This window comes from Dermacentor silvarum, chromosome 9, assembly GCF_013339745.2.
Source record: "Dermacentor silvarum isolate Dsil-2018 chromosome 9, BIME_Dsil_1.4, whole genome shotgun sequence".
Lineage (NCBI taxonomy): Eukaryota > Metazoa > Arthropoda > Arachnida > Ixodida > Ixodidae > Dermacentor > Dermacentor silvarum.
Genome location: NC_051162.1, coordinates 136,637,157 through 136,658,861, shown reverse-complemented (window position 1 = coordinate 136,658,861; position 21,705 = coordinate 136,637,157). Strand labels below are relative to the sequence as shown.

At 45.6% G+C, this 21,705-nt stretch overlaps 1 protein-coding gene across 1 annotated transcript in view; it reads right to left on the bottom strand.

Annotated features, from left to right (window-relative positions):
* The window catches only part of LOC119464428 (exocyst complex component 5-like), a 223,009-nt gene that overhangs the window by 173,694 nt on the left and 27,610 nt on the right, over positions 1 to 21,705 (bottom strand). The window contains exon 4 of the mRNA XM_037725388.2: positions 10,376 to 10,440. Coding sequence (XP_037581316.1) covers positions 10,376 to 10,440 — 65 coding nt within the window. The remainder of the gene's footprint in view (positions 1 to 10,375; positions 10,441 to 21,705) is intronic.

Below are 21,705 nucleotides of genomic sequence, written 5' to 3'. Positions count from 1 at the left end.
TCGTAAAGGCTCTGTGTGTACAGGCTGTCAGTGCTGTCCAGACAAACACTACTGGCAGATCTTGGAGCTACTAAAGCATAAAAACAGTCTGACAAGAAATAGCAAAAAAAAGTATATGTTACTTAAGAAATAATCAATTCTGAAAGCATGAACCACATGACTATCGCCTTGATAAGCAACAGATTAAATTTTTACAGCCGGACCTGCACATGTTGGCTTCTCTAACATGCTGGTATACAACTGCTACCACACTCATCATTTGCGATTGTTTCCAGTGTAGGGCTGCATAAATATGACTGCCGACTACAGATTAAAAAAAAAAATAAAGCTCTTATCAAAATTTCCCTGTACTGTTTACCATATGATCCCTGGTCCTCTTCTATCTTACGCTTCTGGCTACCTGCGGGATGCTAGAGCATAGAAAAACATTCATGTTTATCAGTCTAGATGGTCTCTGGCTACTGATGGGCTGCTAGAGCAGCCAGGATAATTTGCGACTGGCAACTCACCAAGAGCTGACTGGCTGCTAGCAGACAACAAAATGAGCGATGCACGCAACTGGCTAAAAGGGGCTTGGCATATCAAGACAACGTGGCCAGTTACCAGCTGTATGGATGGGCAATCACAGTTTGATTCTTTCATCTTTGATTTCTTTTTCTTTTTTACCGTGCTGAATTTATTCAGTCTGTGCACATCTTGCTTGGCCCACCCATCTCAGACTGTCACATCATAGGCCTTTCCTTAATTTCGCAAAGAGCGAGCATTGTTCCACCCAGCTTACCCCATCCCTTCCTGCTTTTCATTAAAGATAGTGGATTGTGTGCGCAATCATCACACTGCTTCTTTCATCGGATATGTTTTGTCACTTCCAAATGCTGTCCGCCATTTGCCACCGCGTAGGTGTGCGTTGCAACCATTGGCTTCTTTTGGTGGTCGTTTGTCAGAAAGCACTCGCTTTGTGCCATATTGCATTTATGACCTGTGTATGTGCATTTGTACAGGAGCATGGTGGGTCTCTTGCATATCTCCTATTTCATCTCTTGCAGGTTCTGCCCTTTAGTACTTTTGTTGTTCAATTACACCAGTTATCTCTGGTGTTATCTATATATAATAAATAAGTAAAACTCTAGTGCTCTGAAAAGTACTACAGTGTAGACCGCTTATAACGCAAGTCACCGGAGTCGCGAACATCCGCACTATAAGCGGTACCGCCACTATAACTAAAGCAACAATTTTCAAGGCCCGCACATATGCAAAACATATGCACCGAGCCTCCACGCGTATGCAACAGTCGAGGAATGCGGCTAGAACGTTTGTATTCAATTTACAGTCGAATTTCGTTAATTCGAACCAAATCACGTGGCGGCGCCTCCGACCGGTATTGCTTAAAGCCCCTTGATAATTTGAAAGTAGCGACACTCTCCTCCCCGCCGCGCTTTCCTCCTCGATTCTCCTCGCCCGCCGGCTGCTCGCGCTGCGCACGGCACGCTATTGCGCCTGGGATCCTGCGGAAGGGCTGCAGAATTCAATAAAGGCCCATGATTTTAGGCCAGTTGCGCGCCTAGAAAATTTTGAAAAATGGTGATAACAACTCAAGGTCCAACTCAAGATAACAAATGGTCCAACTAAAGAGATCAGATAGAATTCGCTGAACTGTCAAAACTAATCAACAAGAAAAAAGTAAGGGATATTCGAAATTATAACGTGGGAAAGATTGAGGAAGCCGTAAAATATGGACGCAGCATTAAATCAGTAAGAAGAAAGCTTGGCATAGGACAACGCAAGATGTATGCACTGAAATCCCCCCCACTGTAATGCATATTGAAGGCGCTGTGGGTACTCTGGTAAATAAAAAATAAATAAATAAAGATAAGCATGGTAATATCATCAGCAATTTCGATGACATAGTAAAAGCAGCGGAAGAATTCTATACTGACCTGTACAGTGCCCAAAACAGCCAAGCTACTTTCATCAAAATAGTGATGAACCGGATATAGAGGCTCCTTCTATAACTAGCGCTGAAGTTAGAAGGGCCTTGAAAGACATGACCAGGGGAAAAGCTGCTGGAGAAGATGGAATAACAGTAGATTTAATCAAAGATGGAGGAGATATCATGCTTGAAAAGCTTGCGGCCCTTTATAAGCAATGCCTCACAACTTCATGTGTACCAGAGAGCTGGAAGAACTCCAACATTATACTAATCCATAACAAGGGAGGCAAAGAACTGAAGAATTATAGACCCATTAGCTTGCTTACAGTATTGTATAAAATATTCACCAAAATAATTTCCAATAGAATCAGGGCAACACTTGACTTCATCCAACCAAGAGAACAGGCTGGCTTCAGGAAGGGATATTCTACGATGGATCATATCCATGTCATAAATCAGGTAATCAAGAAATATGCGGAGTACAATAAACCTCTCCATAAGGCTTTCATAGATTATGAAAAGGCATTTGATTCACTGGAGATTCCAGCAGTCATAGATGCATTGCGTAATCAAGGAGTACAGGAGGCATACGTGAATATCTTAGCAAACATCTACAAGGATTCCACAGCTACCTTGGTTCTCCACAAGAAAAGTAGAAAGTTACCTATCAAGAAAGGGGTCAGGCAAGGAGACACAATCTCTCCAATGCTATTCACTGCATGCTTAGAAGAAGTATTCAAGCTCTTAGACTGGGAAGGCTTAGGAGTGAGGATCAACGGCGAATATCTCAGCAACCTTCGATTTGCAGATGACATTGTCCTATTCAGCAACAATGGAGACGAATTGCAACAAATGATTGAGGACCTTAATCGAGAAAGTGTAAGAATTGGGTTGAAGATGAATATGTGCAGAAGACAAAGATAATGTTCAATAGCCTGGCAAGAAAACAAGAATTCAGGATCGCCAGTCAGCCTCTAGAGTCTGTAAAGGAGTACGTTTATCTAGGTCAATTACTCACAGGGGACCCTGATCACGAGAAAGAAATTTACAGAAGAATAAAATTGGGTTGGAGTGCATACGGCAGGCATTACCAAATTCTGACTGGGAGCTTACCACTGTCGTTGAAAAGAAAAGTGTACAATCATTGCATTCTACCAGTGCTAACATATGGGGCAGAAACTTGGAGGTTAACGAAGAAGCTCGAGAACAAGTTAAGGACCGCACAAAGAGCGATGGAACGAAAAATCTTAGAACTAACGTTAAGAGACAGGAAGAGAGCGGTGTGGATCAGAGAACAAACGGGGATAGCCGATATTCTAGTTGACATTAAGCGGAAGAAATGGAGCTGGGCAGGCCATGTAATGCGTAGGATGGATAACCGGTGGACCATTAGGGTTACAGAATGGATACTAAGAGAAGGGAAGCGCAGTCGAGGTCGGCAGAAAACCAGATGGGATGATGAAGTTAGGAAATTTGCAGGCGCAAGTTGGAATACGCTAGCGCGAGACAGGGGTAATTGGAGATCGCAAGGAGAGGCCTTCGTCCTGCAGTGGACATAAAATATAGGCTGATGATGATGATCATGATGATGATGATGATGATAACACCACGGAGAATGCTGAAGGCAACGTTTATAAGGAGGTTGGTTTCATCTTAAAGCCGTATGAATGACACACATTGATGTAAAAGGAGCTTTGAGGCGAGTTCTACAGTCCAGTTATTTTTTTCAGCCACATGATACGCTGCTTTACTTTGTGCATCTGATTTAGTATTGCTTGTGGCAAATCGCTCTGTGTTTGGCAGTTTTCTCTTGCATGTGCGCGCATCTGCACAACAGCTATTATATTCAGCGTGCCTTTTTATAATGAATTACTGGCGAGTGCATCGTCCGTCCATGTGTTTGTCTCAATGTCAAAGTAGCTTTTGTGCTGTGGTTTCTGCATTGAATAGGACGGTTGCGCAATTTCAGTACGATGAAGCGGTGCCGGCAACCACTCATCGCCCACAATAACAGAAGCTGAGGAAAGGTATTTACAGATTATTCTTTAGGCGTCGATGTCAATGAAGCTTAAAAATATACTGGGTATACCTATGGGAGAAGGCATTCTATATTTTTAGGCAAAAGAAACGCCTCTGGATAAGGTATTTTGATAGTTCACACCGACATACCGTTAAATTATGTAGTAGGATAGATAAAATTGTGATTTTGATTAGTGGGGGGCCCTATTGCCGACGCACTGTAGATTGCGGGCAAGCATGCGGTGGCGACAGGCTCTGCATAAAGGATCATAGTGTCGTTCGCTGCGTCGTTAAGTGACCGAGATCATTATTGCTGAAATTATCAGAGGCGGGACAAGGAGCAAGCAGCAGCAATCACTTACTACTGTCAGTTCAAGGTTCATGCCGCTGTCGAAGGGGCTTCCTGTACTTCACGACAGGTCGGTGGGAGAAAATTGTCAGAACTGTCAGCTTTTTTTTCCCAAGTTCTTGTGATATGCACAGCTCAAATTGGTCTTTAGTGAAATGTAGCTAGAACATTTATCGAAGAGTTAATCACTCAGGCAGGTTGAATAAAACGTCCTGTATACAAGTACAAGTGGCTAATACACTGCAGTGCTAAACATTATTGTGTGCATAATATTCCCTGCATTGCTACATCATAACCATTATCATTATTTATTGCTCAACCTTCGTAATCAAAGCGCATTGATACAATGACATCGGCTCGTGTTACATGGATAGAAAAGGTTTACCCACAGAACAAAACGGAAGAAAGGCGATTGTAACGCATTCGCTATTAAAGCGAAGATTCCCGGCTTCAGTCTAGAAGTCAACAACAAGGGTGCGCAATTGCCTCCTGCACATTGCCCGTATCCGTGAGAAAACCAAATAATAATCGTCACCCACTCACACGTGCATGGCAAACCAGTTCAAAGCAAATTCAAGAACTGAAAAAGATTACCAGGTGTCCTTAGCTATCGCCTAACAGACGCGAATGCGAGTCTTGTAAAATCTACTGTAATTCACCTCAATCCACTTTCACGCACCTTATTCAACCTTGATCCACTCTAATACTCCTTAATACATCTTAATAGATCTTAATCCACCACAATGCACCCTAATCCTCCTTAATTGACCTTAATCCTCCTTAATACACTTTAATAGACCTTAATCCATCTTAATCCTCCTTCATGCATCTTATTCAACGTTAATCCACCCTAATCCTCTTTATTACATCTTGATCCATCCTAAACCACTCTAATCCAACTGAATCCTCCTTAATCGACCCTAGCTCTCCTTATTTGACCTTAATCCACCTTAATCCAATCACTAATCAGTCATGAATTTACTTTGATAATCATTATAATCTATTATACACGGCTGGACATGATTTGGCTCGCTTGTGGCCTTCATTAGGTCACGTTACTTTCTATACCTCAAACGCTCACCTTGAAACATATCCAACTAAGGGTCTCGCCTTAAAATGTGGACTAGCTGGTGCTCATCACGTGCGATACCACGGGTATACTTCCCACTAATTTTTTTCAGGCCCTGCATTCATTGTTTTTAAGTGACTGACACACACATCGAAGCTGTAAATAGCTCCTCTACAAGCTGCTATTCCGATTTTGAGTAAAACAGGCAACAGATCCTAACAATCGCGAAAAGTCTGATCGAGAGGCTGTATTTTCAGGTATATTTGTTAAGTGGAAAGCAGAATCTATAATGCTGCATTTCCGATTGAATAACAGTTGACGACGTGCGAGGTGATGGAGTTCCAGCAGAATATTCAGCATTCTGAGGAGAACCCCACTTTTATGCAACGTACAAATTGCCACAACAAAAACGCTAATGAGCAGGCCGGAAGAATTGAAAAAATGCAGCATTAGGGGATGCTTTGATATGAGCAATAAGAAAGGTGCCTTACCTCGCAAACAATACTGTTCCTTGTCGGAACAAAGTTCTTTCGGCCAATGTTGTGCAGCCACTGCTTCTTGCGCAAGCCATCACGCTTCTTGCTGCAGTTATATGCGCAGCAGCACGGCATAGTGCTAGCAGACAATGCACGAAACAGCGTGCAATGTTAGTGCGCCATTCTCTATACGCCAAGCCAACCGAGCTAAGGCGCAAAATGGCGCAAACGAAAAAGCAAAACACCAGCAAAACGCAAGCTCCGCTTGTTTCGAAGGGCAAGAGCAGGGAGACCAATCATCGTGCAGGAAAACGGGCGCAAGAACGTCTGCCGTGGAGGGGACTCACGAGGGGCGAGGAGGTCGCGCGCGGGCGGCAGAGTACAAAGAGTGGCGGTACTTTAGAATTATCAAGGGGCTTTAGTATTGCTCCGGCACCACCATAAAGTAAAAGCTTAGGAGAGACCCCTCAATGTCGCGTGCGAACAAAAAAAAAAAAAAAAAGAAAGAAAAAAACGTGGCAGAAATTTCACCCTCTCTCAAATGGCAAGGTCGCCGATTCTGCGTTGTGCCGGAACATGCGTGTACGCGTCGATGTCTCAGCCACGCTACCGAAGCCACGCGTAGAAAATAGCAGTGAACCCTTCTTTCTCCTTTATGCTTCCTCTTTCTAGTCACGTGTTGACTTTGCACAGTGCGGCTACGGCACAGAGGGAAGCAGCGGCGCTGTCCCAGGCAGGCCAACGAAACTGCCCCACGCCGGCAAACGCCCGCTTCCCAATAACGGCAGAAAATGTAACTTCGGGGAGCTGGCGCCGGGCCGGCTGGAGCGGCGGGGGCGCGCACGTTGACAGTTGGAAGTGAGGGAGCTACAAGGGAGGGCGAGGGGAGCCACCAAAGCGGCGGTGTTGCCGAGGCGAAATCCGCTTACCTGCTGCCCTCCTCCCTCACATTCCACGGTCTCCACGTGCGCCCTTCGCCGTGCTGTGCTGGCACCGCTCGCTCGCTAATGGGGCTCGCTCTCATTAGCGATGCCCCATTGGGGCAAGACAAAACTATCTTTGCATTAAAGTTTATCTATCTATCTATCCCTGAAGTTTCGTTTACTACCGTTATCGTGAAGCGAGCGTTGGCCGGCGTTGGCAGTTTCGTGGCCTTCGCTCGCCATGCGCACCACGATATTTCACGACTCGCACTCAAGATTCTGGTTTCAGCCTCACTGGCTGTTCGTTCGCACCACGTGCCCTTCTCCTCCACTTCGTCTCTGTTTCTTCGTCGAGCACTCCTTGGGGCGCCCGTTTGAGGGGAGCGTTCGCCGCCTCCGCTGACTTCCGTACTCCCAGGCAGCCGCACTGTAACCGGTATTTCGTTTCCCGCAACTGCACTATAAGTGATACGTGTATACATGGAGTACTATGGGAAAATTAACGGGAGTATGAAAAGACCGCACTATATCCGGTCCTGCACTATAAGCGGTTACGTTATAAGTGGTCTATACTGTATATGTATAGCCACCTCTATAACGAACTTGTCAGCAATTAGGCACAGAGTGGGAGTTCAAAGCTGGGCTACAGAGTGTTAATTCAGCAAGGAAAACAATGAAGATGACAGGATACAGTGCATCCGTTCTGTTTGTATGCAAGATGTCAGAGTTAATATAAGCCAAAGATTAAAATTATGCCAAAGCACTCTAGGAGGACACGATCAAATGCATGTTGCTGGCTATTTTATGGAGCAGGTCCCAGTAGTTTTTGTATTCTGCTTAATTGCATAATTAGGCTATGTAGAATAGCCCGTAGGGTGGATGAAAAGAAGAAATGTTCATTTTTGGCTACAAGAGATTAAAACTTCTTTTCAATGCTCCAGTGCGTACTCCATGCAGAAGGGGTGCAAGATCGTTTTGCCAAGCTAAGTAGCCTCTTATGTTTGTTTTTTTAGTCGCTTTAAGATGTTAAAACTGCGGCGATGCTGGTCGTCCCCTTACGATGATGGTGGGGATGTATTAATCAATTCATGATTTTATTGTATTTTTAAATAGGAACCAGTCCTGGGTCTTTTTGGAGCTTTCAATACACTTGAACAGTAGAATCTCGTTATTTCGAACTCCAAGGGGACCGGAAATTTATTCAATTAACGCAGAGTTCAAACTAAGGAGAGCTCCTTTAAATATAGCGTCTGATCAATTGTGCAGTTCAGTGTGCAAAACAGAAACCATCACTGGGCTCTCATTTTTAAAAAGTCTTATCTTTCTTCCATTAGTGCACGACATGTCGGAAGAAGCCTAGGTTCCATATAAAGTTCAAGTGTGACAAGACTGCGCCTCGTGCGCCATTTGCTTTGCCTGCGAGGGAAAACATGCTAAGGTGAGTCGAGAAGGATGGTGGCTTGACACTTGCTGTACTCCCGCATGTCCAATGTTGGAGATGACGTGATCGAGCATGCGCTAGGAGGGGGGGCCTAGGTGAGCGTGCAGTAATGCGATCAAGCACGTGCTGGGGGCTCCTTCCTGTTGCGTTTCCTTCCTGTTGCGTTTAAAGGGACTGATAACTGGCCAGAATGTGTTGTGAGACATTGAAGGAAATTAAATGACCATGAGCTATAGTGATAGAATCCAGTACGCTACTCGCGATTTATGAAGGAATTATAATTTTAAATTGGTAATGAAAGTCTCAAAAACCAGTAAGCCGCGCGGCCTGGCAGAGAAGTCGTGGCACTTTGGATGTAGTACATGAGATTACTGTACCTAAGTCGGCTATTATTAAGCACAGCATACTTAGCGCTTAAAACTGCAGTTCGTATATTATTAGTTTAAGTTACTTTCAGATATAGTGCAAATGAGTACCCATATACACAAAGAAGACACGACAGACGCGGATGAGCGCTGAAGGCGCAGAAAAGTGCTCGTCCGCGTCTGTCGTGTCTTCATGTGTATGTGTACTTATTTGCACTATATCTGAAAGTAACTATGCCAGACCCAACTAGCCCAACACGCGGTCCTTCTGAAGTATATTATTAGGCCTCTGCACTTTATTCTATGTGTATTACGAAGTAAAAAAACTGCATGCTAATGAGCGATGTACACTGCCATCACGGTAACGAGTGGAGCGGCAGAGCTGTTCAATGCATTGCAGGCGCACATGAGGGCTATTGTACGTGCGCAAGCTTGCGAGTTAGTGCCTCGATTTCTGTGGTCTCGGTGAGATACAAAATGCCATCAACGACTTGTGCCGTGAATGGGTGCCAGCACTGCCATAATAGCACTACTGTCATATCCTACCACTTAGCTTGCAGAAGACGGTCAAGCGTGCACAAACAAGGACAGAGGGAGGTGTAGACAACACAAGCGCTTTGTGCGCGCTTGACTGTCTTCTGCTATGCAAAACCAACTCGCCCAAAATTCAGTGCTCCTGCACTTAGCTTCGCTTGGATAAAAAAAAAAAGAAAGCCTGGCACATGCAGCCAGGAAAAGCATGGTCTTCGAGATCAATTTGTGTTACTTGGAGGGAGCCGTCGCTGGGACGTAGATTCAGACAATCTATTATTGTACATGTAATTCAACACTTAATAAAACTTGAACCGCAAGTACATCAACTTGATAAATGAAATATTACTTTCTGACAACTAAAGTCACACTTGTTGTCCGATTCCCACCAATGCCAGCGCATAATCAATATCGCACTCACCTATCACTGTTACCAGCATGTTTCTTGAGCACGAGTACATCCTTAATGCAGATTGGAAAATTCTCAAAAATGTTCCATGGTGTTTTTTGTGTTACCAATGTATAATTGGACACTCAGACCAGTAAGCTTCCTAATGCACTAAAAAAACGAGTACCATAAAGAATTGGTTGTCAGTCCCTTTAAGTCGGATGGTAAAGGAGGGGATGCACTGCTCTAGGTCGGTTTAAGCTTTCCGCATGTCTTTCCTCGTCATTTTTACAGCACGTGACATGACAGTAGCTAGTGACACACTGAACCTTTGCCTTTGCTTCGGGTTTGGCAAAAAAACTGGTGCATGGGAGTGAGAGACTTTGTTCCAAATAACCGTTGCATGGCTATTAGGTGTTCGAATTCGCGGGAGTTTTTCTCTATTCAAATACATAGGACTTGGCTGGGAGAGCAGTTCCAATTAATGTCAATTTAAATGAAGAGATTTCAAATTATTGCGATTTCACTATATCAGCCTCTTGATAGCAACATTCATGCTGCCTTGCAAATTTACAAAACAACCGCAAGGGTGGGGTTCTTGAACTCTGGGCGGACACGAACAGGAGGGTGGGAGACTACAACTTTTTGCAAGGACGTTTCAGTTTGTATTTCTTCTGTAATCGTCTGTTCAAATGCTGCTTCAAAGCTACTAATTAAAGTACATAATATTCCGGAAGCTCCACAGATAGCATGTTGCACAAAGATTTTCTAAGTGTACTTTTACTCTGCTGTTGACATAAAAAATGAAAACAAACTTGCAGGGAGCCAAATGAATACTCTGTAAGTGACACGAAACAAAGCACACCAATTAGGAAGGGGCATACTTTCCATAAGGCAACTCTTGGGCTATCAGATGGAGTTTTTGAATAATGTCAGCTGCTTCATGAAGCTGCAAAAAAGAAAGAAACAGAAAAGTTGTCCATATAAGCACATACTATGTGAAAAGTAAACATAGGTACCAGCTTTTGCTATGGCTTAGACACAACTATGTATTTTCCATTCATTATGATACAAGTGACCCAATATGTCTTGCAGATGAACAGAACAAGTTGCACTTGAAAGCTGACATTGTCTAAGGTGTACTGGAATAGGGCAGTGTGTCGTCCAGAGGCGAAAATGTGGCTCTTCATGTGATGACGGCCTGGGGGGCTGGAGCCCTCCAGTCTACAGCAGTGTCCTCTGCCGCTACAGCCTGAAGTCATTGCTGGAAAGCAGGGCCATAATGGTGCAACACAGGGCCTCTCGGATCAGCAGTAATGGTTGTAGCAGAGGTCATGCATGTCTGTGCGCAGCTTGCCCATTGTTGCTGCAGTTTTTCCTGCAGCGTTTGCAAATTTTTTATGTGCACAGCAAGCGCTGGGTTTGTAAAAGTATTTTTATGTGTGTGCAGTGTGGTTCCTGCACAATGATCAGAACTGTGGGCTACTTCAGATCGGGCAAACTGGGAACATAGGCTGTATTCTTGCCCTTCGGCTTTTTCTGCGGATCAAGTTTGTCCAAACGGTGGTGGCTGCACTCATCACAGAGTATTTTTTTTTTCTTCAATGAAACCTGGCAACCGCTTTTCTGGCTGATGTAGCATGAAAGGAATCGCGTGCAACCCACCAGGCACAGAGCAGGTGCTCCTTCCGGGTTTCTCATCCTCGTTTGTTTCGAAATACTTTGATAACTAAAACACATGCATGTTTCCCAAACGGAATGAGCAGGCGAGTGTTTATCTTCTGCAATCGAAGCGCTGAGCAGACAACCAGGAACACTACAAGATATGTGATTGGAACCGTGCAAGCTTAGCTGGCATTATTGATGTATCCCAAAGTTAGTATTATTTTTTTGCAAATTATAAAAATTTCAAATTTGTTTTGAGAGTGTTTTAGCTTATAAATCCAGAAAGTTTTGCACATCATATTTAAATTTTGCGCGCCAGGCACACCGGTCGATCGCAGTGCCCATCTGGCGGTGCCATCGCAGAAGTGTCCCCAGTTTTCCTCCCATTGTTTTGCTGTATGGACGACACACTGCCCAGTTCCAGTACACCATACATTGTCTACCTGAATGTGGTGGGAATGGCCAAGAGCATTTTGAAGAAAACCTTGCAGCAAGCAAAATGGCAATTTGTAGCACCTGCCTCTGGTTTTGTAGTAGGTGGTCGAAGAAAAGAAAAAAATCAGGTTAAAACCAATGTGTTCATTACAAATATACCCTTCAGGTGCCTCCGATATAAAAAGCAACACAAAAACACATTTGGGGGCTTTAAGAAAAGCCCTTGAGTATCTCAAATTTTTATGAAGCTCAACGAAATGGTTTTTGAAAAATCGTGGGAAAATGGATCGTGCAATGGTCTGTCTATACAGTGAGCACCTCTTGTTTTACAGTGAAGCTGTTAGTCTCTAAGTTGGTCAGGATTTTTCGGTCTGTGGTCACCAAAACAACGGCTTATGGAAAAGGGCTTTGTCATCGAGTTTCTGCGTAACAAAATTATGTATTCTCACATATTCAAATAACAATACAAAACTATCATGTCTGCAGCTCGTGTGCAAGTCGTACTTTAGGAATCTTCTGACGCATTTTACTTGTAGAAATACAATTGGTTCAATAATGCACTTGCGCTAGGCGGAGGTCCTACAAGAATGAGGATGTATGCTGCACTTGCACATGCGTGACAATGTATCTGTCCTTGATGCATGGGCACTCTGCCCGTTGCATCTGTCGCACAGCATGTGCTACAACCGTACTGCCACCTAGCGGCTGTGAGCATACGGACAGACCTCAAACGGCAGCTGGAAAAGGGCTTTGTATTTCAGTTTCCGCGTAACAGATTTATGTTTTCTCGCATATTCAAATCACAATCCGAAGCTATCAATCATGTCTGCAGCTTGTGTGTAAGTCGCATTTTTCTGATGAAATTTACTTTTAAAGATTTATTTAGTTCAATAAGGCACTTGCGCTTGGTGGAGGGCCTAGAAGAATGAGGATGTATGCGGCCCTTCTGTCCACATGCATGCACGCGTGGTGTACGTCATTTGTGCTGGTGGTGCTTGTGTAAAGTCGTCTAACTTTGGTTGTGCTAGTCTAATGTAGGCAGCAACTTCGCTGTACCTTCACTTTCACAAGGTAGAATGGAGGCAGAATTTTTATTTTTTTTAAAGGTTTCTCTTGCAGCAAAACATGCAAAGCAAAATTTGCCATTTATATATTGCAACCTGGTGTTTTGAGCCAGCAAACAGTCAGCATTGCGTGCCCAGCAAAAACGGCGAAGAAGACGACGAAGTCAAAGATCCCACGTCAGCTGGAGAACCGTTCCTTCGTGTCTGGCTTCTGGTACTGTTGCTTGCTCTTACCTTAGCACATGAAAAACTGGTGGAGGTGCTGGGTAATCTAATCTATGCACCAAACCCCTCCGAGCAGCAGGAGCTCTAGTCCCGTACCGGTGGTTACGCCTGTACACCGCGCCAGCAGAAGGATCCATGGACAAGCCCCTGAGTTTGGACTCCTCCCAGAGAAAATGGCAGCTCCGACCACCCTAACCGGTATGGAAGGCACTACGCTGATTCATTGTACGCTACTCAATCCGCAAACGCCGAATCTCTTCCACGGCACAATACATGAGGATGTTGAAGATTGACTGGTGAACTATGAACATGTTGCCGCGTTCAACAAGTGGGACGACACAGACAAACTGAAAAACGTATATTTCAGCCTTAACGATGGCGCACGTGTTTGGTATGAGAACCGTGCAGATGCCCTAACTTCATGGGACGAATTCAAACGCCGGCTTCTTGAAACGTATGCGAGCCCTTACCGCCGAGAGCGAGCTGAGCGTGATCTCCAGTCCCGTATACAAATGCCGAATGAAGGTCTCGAAATGTATGTCGAGGACATGACGCGTCTCTTTCGACGAACTGACCCCAGCATGACGGAAGAGAAGAAGGTGCGGTATCTGATGCGCGGAGTGAAAGAGCAGCTGTTTGGCGGTCTTGTGCACAGTCCTCCAAAGACTGTGTCAGAATTTCTTTCCGAGGCCATCACCATGGAACACTCTTCGGCAGCGGGCACCATCATACGAACGCCAAGTGAACGCTGCCTCACCCATGGACTTTTTCGGAGCTCACGGGGGCCACGTAGATGTCTTTCGAGAGCTCATCCGTACCGTAATCCGCGAAGAACTCCAGAAACTGTCGGTACCCTCACAGCCGATGCTCAGCTCTTTGTCCAGTGTTGTCCGTGATGAAGTCCAGCACGCGCTAAGAGAACCACCCTTCAACACAGAAGCTCAGCCGCTATGATCTGACAGCCCCGGTATATCGTATTCGCAAGCTTTGAGGCAACCTGCCCCACCTTCCTCCCCGCCTCGCACCGCGTCCCCAGCCATGCTACAGCCCGTTCAAGCGGCCTCGTATTACTACGACCACTGACAGGCCCCAAGGAAATCAGATGTGTGGCAGGCGCCTCATCGCCGACCCTTTTGCTTTCACTGTGGCGAAGCTGGGCATGTTTACCGACAGTGCTCATATCGAGAGCTCGGACTACGTGGATTATCAGCAAACTCGCTATGACCTAGGTTCGGCTAGCGTCCTCCTGAAATTGAAGAATACGCTGCCCAGCAGTGCTGATCCTCATCAGCTCGACACCGGTCACGCTCCCCATCGTCGCGGCAGTTTGCTCCGACTCGCCGTACGTATTCGAGCGTGGTGCAGGGTCGATCGCCCAGCCCTCGCCGGAAAAACTAACCACAGCGGCCTTCGGGGGCGAGGTCGCTCAATCTGGACGAGCTCAAGGACCCTTACTAACGCGTACGTGGACCGACGATACACCGGCGACGACAGTACCTGCTAATTCCGGAAGAAGAATTTCGTTGGACATTCCTGTACTGCTCGACGGTCGCCAAGTGACTGCTTTAGTGGACACTGGAGCGGATTATTCAATAATTAGCGAAAAAGTGGCGATCCTTCTGAAGGAAGTGACGACACCTTGGAATCAAACGCCAGTTTGTACAGCTGGCGGGCACATCGTCACACCATTCGGCATGTGCACGGCACGAATACAGATTCGCGGCTCTACGTTTGTTGTCAGCTTGAGCATTCTCCCTCAGTGTTCTCGAGACCTAATCATCGGCATGGGCTTTCTCAGGGAGCATGGAGCTATCATCGACATTTGACAACGCCTCGTCACTTTCTCGACAAAGAGCGCCGCAGCGACGACCAACACCATCCACCCTCGAGCATCTCTTCGTGTCATCGACGACGCTGTCACGTTACCACCGGGTGCAAGTGACGGCCTCTTACATGGTGAAGCGCTCACAGAAAGCAATCGCTCTCTCCTGCTTTCTCAAGGTGTTTGCGTAGCAAGAAGCCCTATTGACCTCCATGATGACCACTGTGAGGTTCTTGTCACGAACTTCAGCTACGAACACCGGCACCTTTTCCCCAGTACTGTCATCGCCTAGGCTGACCTGATCGCCGATGTCATTGAGTGTTTTGTTTCCGAGGCAATCGGCACTGCTGAAGCACCACTACGCCACGTCAACATCAGTCAACGCTTTCTGAAGAGAACAAACAACCCCTGCGTGAGCTGTTGCTCGAGTTCCACTCCTGCTTTGCACGGTCGTCGAAGATATGTCAAACATCAATTACGAAACACCGTATCATCACCTATGACGATGCGCACCCTATACGGCAACAGCCTTATCGTGCTTCCCCGCCTGAACGCCATGCCATTCAAACGCAGGTGAAGGAAATGCTTCAAGACAGCGTAATACAGCCTTCATGCAGTCCCTGGTCATCGCCAGTTGTTCTTGTTAAAAAGAAAGATGGCACGCTTAAGTTTTGTGTTGACTACCAGAAGCTAAACAATGTCACAACGAAAGACGTGTACCTGTTGTCTCGTGTCGACGATTCTCTGGAGAGGCTGAGACGTGCAAAGTACTTCTCTATCGATCTCAAAAGTGGCTACTTGCAAATTGAAGTAGATGAGCGGGACCGTGAGAAAACTGCTTTTGTAACTCCAGATGGCCTTTACAAATTTAGAGTACTCCCTTTCGGTCTTTGTTCCGCGCCAGCCACATTCCAGCGAATGATGGATACCATTCTCGCTGACCTCAAATGGAAAAGTCTATCTCGATGAAGTCGTTAACTTTTCGGAAAGTTTTGGCGAGCACCTTCGTCGCCTTTGGAATGTATTTGAAGCCATTCGATCGGTTGACCTTACACTCAAGCCAGAGAAATGTCATTTCGGCTACGAGAAACTGAAGTTCCTCGGTCATGTCATGAGCGCCGCAGGTGTTCGGCCCGATCCAGACAACACTTCTGCCGTAGCTGCTTTTCCAGCTCCAACCGACAAGAAAGGTGTCCGACTATTTTTGGGCTTGTGCGCATATTATTGATGTTTTATTGAAAATTTTTCGAAGATTACAGAGCCGCTATTTCGCCTTATGCGTGACGACGCGCGATTCCTCTTAACTGATGAACAACAGGCCGCACTTGCAGAGCTACAACGTCGATTGTCTTCTCTTCCCATGCTCGGTCATTTCGATGAGGACGCTAACACAGAAGTACGCACTGACGCCAGCAATATCAGTCTCGGAGCTATCCTGTTGCAAAGGCAAGACGGGACTGAACGAGTTATAGCCTACGCGAGCCGCACTCTGTCACGCGCCGAGTCCAATTATTTCACCACAGAGAAGGAGTGCCTCGCGGTCACATTTGGGCAACTACAAAATTTAGGCCGTATCTCTACGGGCGGCCATTTAAAATTGAGACTCATCATCACGCTTTGTGCTGGTTTGCCAACCTCCGAGACCCTTCTGGACAATTGGCACATTGGAGTCCGCGACTCCAGGAATTTAATATCACCATTGTCGCAGCTGTCCCTGATTCGTCGTCGGCGCGAAGTCGATCGACGGGGTAGACAAGCTGGTTGGTCGTTCCGTACGCAAGCGAGCACAGTGAAAAGAGTCAGAGTCGGGAGTAAACAAAAAAACAAGATATTTATCGGCTGATAAATATACACAAATTAAGAAAATCAAATAATAAAAAAAACACAATACAGACTAATACACCTGAACTTAATATAACACAATCATGACGGCAAATAACTACGAGCAATTAACAGTAGATATACAAATGAAACATGGCGCGGATCAAATATACAAGAATACACTTAATAGTAATTGACTAAAGCAAAGTTCCAATGAAAACAAAGTTCAAAAGAAACAAACGATGTCATACGCGTGGCCGGGCAGCAGCAGCAAGTCCATAAACCGTGAAGTCGGTGCACAAAGCTTTCCCGAAGAAGGCTGGCGGTCCGATCTTGTCGACGTGGATGCGAATTGCTGAGCTGGGTTTCCCGGGAGTCTAGATTTGACGTCTTCTCTCAAGCAGGTTGAGCTAACTTGAGGCGAACTACCGTGAGCTTCGTTGCAGACGCTGGTTTGACGTCTCGTACGTCAACAAGTTCCTCGGAGTTCCGACGTGGCCAGGCGGCCCAGGCGATACTGGACGGCACTAGCCCCCCAACGGCTTCTCAGCAGCGCATAGGTTCAGCTTCTAGACTAATAAGCAGGGTCCAAAACCTGCGCTTAAATAGCCTCTACTTTCCCTAGTTCCCTATGTATGGAAACTGCCGCTATGTAGAGTTCTCCGAATTCACGGCTCTTTGCTCTCAACAATCTTGGCCGCGTCCCTTTCACCATGGACAAAGAACCGCAGATTCTCCTCTCTCCCAATGTCACGGGCCAAGGTCGAACCCGGCATACCACGCAGACGTACACGCACACTTCTGGGTCCGTAATCGGCGTGTCGCGTCTGGAATCGAGATGGCAGCCCGAGCGGCCACGACGCTTTTGACGCCCGTAATTCGGCGTGTCGATGTCGAATAAATTATACGCTGCACAGTCAGGAGCCCACGTTTTTGACGCTCGTAATTCGGCGTGTCGTTAATCAGCGTCCAAACCATTCGAAAATATGCCGCTCCATGACAACCATCGTGTACAAGTCAGGCAGAAAACATGAAGATGCTGACACGCTATCAGGAGCACCTGTTGAATCTCAGCATCCTAACGAGGAAAACGACAGTGCCTTCCAGGGAGCCCTCAGTGGGCCGGATCTGCTCGCTATACAGCAATCGGATCTGAGGTAAGGCCCGTAATCGATCACTTAGAAGTTGGCATCGCATCCATTCCTCGCCCCATTTCGCGACGGTTGTCATTTTACTTAGGAGGGGGCATCTTATACAAAAGAAAACACAGGTGACGGTGACAAACCCCATCTTCTAGTAGTGCCTCAAGCCCTTCGCAACGACATCTTATTAGACTGCCACGACGAGCCGACATCTGGCCACTTGGGCAACTCAAGGACTCTGGACAGGGTATGACAACTGTACTACTGGCCTAGATTGGCTGCTTGCGTCAAACGCTACGTGAAAGGTTTCCATGAATGCCAGCGCCGCAAGTCACAACCCTTCAAGGCTGCAAGCATTCTACAACCCATCGACCCTCCACGTACGCCGTCTGATCAAATTGGAATGAACCTTCTTGGACCATTTCCCTTGTCTTCCTCCGGCAATAAGTGGATCATTGTCGCAACAGATTACTTGACGCGTTACGCTGAGACGAAGGCACTACCATGCGGGACAGCATCTGAAGTCGCCCAGTTTTTTATGCATAACAATGTGCTTCGGCATGGCGCACCGTCATTCATCATCACTGACCGAGGACGGCATTTACGGCGAAGCTTCTGGACGACATCTTCAAGTTTAGTTACACGTGTCAGCGAAAGGCCACTGCATACTACACTCAGACTAACGGCTTGACAGAAAGACTAAACAAAACGCTGGCAGACATGATCTCTATGTACGTAGATGTGCAGCATAAAACGTGGGATGAAATCCTGCCGTACGTAACGTTTGTGTACAACATCGCCACGCAGAAAACTACACGATTCATGCCGTTTCGCTTCGTTTATGGTCGAGATGTTCAAACTGTGCTAGACGCCATGATTCCGTATGAAGACATCGATCAGCTCGACCAGTTAGCTCCTGATGTCGAGGAGTACATTCAACGCGCCGAGCAAGCACGTCAACTGGCCCGTGTGCACATAAGACAGCAGCTGTGTACAGATGCAATAAGGTACAATCTCCGACATCGACAAGTTACCTATGAGCCTGGTGACCAAGTTTGGGTTTGGACCCCCATTAGACGGCAAGGCCTCAGCGAGAAACTCCTGAGCAAGCACTTCGGACCATACACAGTACTAAGGCGTGTAAACGACGTGAACTATGAAGTAATTCCAGACGTAGATGTGCCATCGCCCAAGCGCTGAATACCACACGCAGAGATTGTACTTGTCGTCCGCCTAAAGCCGTATTTTACCCGGTGATGTTAAAACAGCTAGTGTACTGGTGAAACAAACTTTTTTGCTCTAGTCTCGGCGTACTCAAAAGAACTGCGAACTGATTTTTTCTTTTTTTTGTTACCGACCACAGAACACATTTTTTTTGCCTAGTGTGCATGTCCGTATGTGTGCTAACGTGTTTATTTTTTTGTGTGTGTTACCCAATTTGTGCACTTTCCGTGTACGTCTTGTGTTTGAGCATCTGGTCAATGCTTCATTGGGAGGGGGAATACTGCAACCTGGTGTTTTGAGCCAGCAAACAGTCAGCATTGCGTGCCCAGCAAATACGGCGAAGAAGTCAAAGATCTTGCGCCAGCTGGAGAACCGTTCCTTCGTGTCTGGCTGCTGGTACTGTTGCTTGATCTTACCTTAGCATGTGACAATATCAAAAAAGTTGACAGTCACTTTAGCATATGCTAAAGAGGATGAAGGTGAAAGCCTGAGCACTCACAAGACATTAATTAAATTACTTGACATTCTCATTCGAATGTGTTGTTACTTCCTATTACTTCTTTTCTCCCACAAAAGGTCAAGGATGCGACTCATACCTAAGGTTGTGGGTTCGAGTGTCTTAATTAAGTCTAAATTAAATGTACCTTAATTAACTTCACCCTAATTAGCACCAAAGATCGTGGGTTCGACTCCCACTAAAGGTAATGTGTTCGAGTGTCTTAATTAACTCTACCTTAATTAACCCTACAAGTTGTAGGTGTGAGTCCCACCAAAGGTCGTGGGTTCAAGTGCCTTAATTACCTCTTAATTGTGCCTTCATTAACTTCACCTTAATTAACACCAAAGGCCGTGGGTGCGACTCCAACCAAAGGTTGTAGGTTCGGTTGCCTTAATTAACTATATCTTAATTAAGGTAGAGTTAGGGCACTCGAACCAACAACCTTTGTTGGTGGCACTATGAATTTTGGTGCCATAATGCCAGATGTCGGATGTTTCGACCCATGAGCCATCTAAGGCTTTCGCCTTAATAAGGTGCTGTGAATGCAAGATATTAATGCTTTCTTCTCTGTCATGAACGTAACAATGTCGCAGGCACCGCCAAAAGTTAATGCCTACATAAGTGAGCATGGCACCTCAAAAACACCTTTGCTAAGTCAATCCATTTCTTGAGACATGGCATCCTCCACACTGACATGATCAAGAACTCTCATTTTTCCTGGCATTTTCAAGCATGGAGCTGAAAGAATAAAGCTTGAAAGAGACTTTGAACTATGAAAGAGACTTTAAATTTGATAAATTGTTGTTTTCGTCTTCATTATATTGAAGCTTGATTGCATTAAAAATACAAAATATGAATAGAATAGCCTTTGCTTATCCATTCCAAAATTCACTATTCGAAATGGTTGAATATTCAAATCCGTCTGATTATACTCGATGGCAACAGTTATTGCAGTCTACAGGAAAAATGAATGATATAAGTGCAGACTGTTCCAAATGATATTACTGCAGGTGAACCGTGGTGGTTGCACAGATGAACCAATTCCTTAGTGAATGAATGGAGGTCACCTCGGCACAGTAGTTTCGAGCCGCCAAATAAGCACCCCTTGCCTCTGGCAGCTGGTGATTTTGTTGTCTTGATTTAAGCATATTTATTTTCAGGTCAATTTCACCGTGTAAGGATCCTTTTAAGCAATGGCTCATACCCCCGTAAATGCAGCGTCCCCATTACGACAGAAGAGAAGTGAAATTCTACGCTGGAATGATGAGCGGCAATGGAGCCAGCTGTGGAAGAAGATGACAACACTCGAGCCATTGCTGATAATGATAGTTTCTGCGCACATTGGACGGATGGATTTTGGTTTCGCCTAGCGATTTACAGCTTCGCTGTGAAACTATGACGGGGAGACGCAGTCAGCGCAGCGGGGACGCTGCGGCTCCCGTTTATTGCCTATGGCGAGATGTCCGCTGCGCGCACGGCGCGGCTTCATGGCCCATTGGAAGGTATAGGCAATCTCCGCTCCAGCAGTTTTATTTAAACCTTCTTGGGCACGCAATGGCTGCAGTGCGCACAACGCAAGTGCAGGGATCTTGATTGCGCATCGCTCGCGTGCAAAGCCATACGCATATCCAATACGTTCAGTACACACGCAGTCTCGCTCTCACTAGCGTCTTATGTACGTAAGGCCGATGCGTGCATTAAACTAAAACTGTCTGATAGACAGTTTTAGTTTAGAACCTTATAATATTTGATCAGTAAACTTATTTTTGAATAGCCTTTTCACTAAATATTACGTTTTAGCTATGTCTTCAGTACCAGAGAAAAACTACAGGTGGCATGTGTGCTGTGTTAGTGAAGAATAAAGTGTGGTTTTTGTGAATCATTTTAATGTAATGTTGATTTTATCTTAATACCGAAATAACAGATGTGTGTTGGTACTAATTACACATGGATTTGCTACTTCGTTCAAAATCTGCGTGAATAGATTGCTCTGAATTCATGCAAAACTTTCAACGCTCACCAGTGTAATGTGTGCTGTTATAGAATGAGGTCTATAAATACAGATGGGAGCTAGCGCAAGACAGGGATAATTGGAGATTTCAGGGAGAGGCATTTATGCTGCAATAGACATAAATATAGGCTGATGATGATGATTCACGTCAGATTGTGACGTTCTCACTACGCTTCATTTGTATCGTTGTGTGCTCAGCATATGTGATGTCATAGTGATGCTATGTGACCTGGCGCAGCATACTACTTGCACAACAAGCCTCGAACGGCAAATGCTGATTTTTTTTTTTTTTTTGGCCGAGGAGTT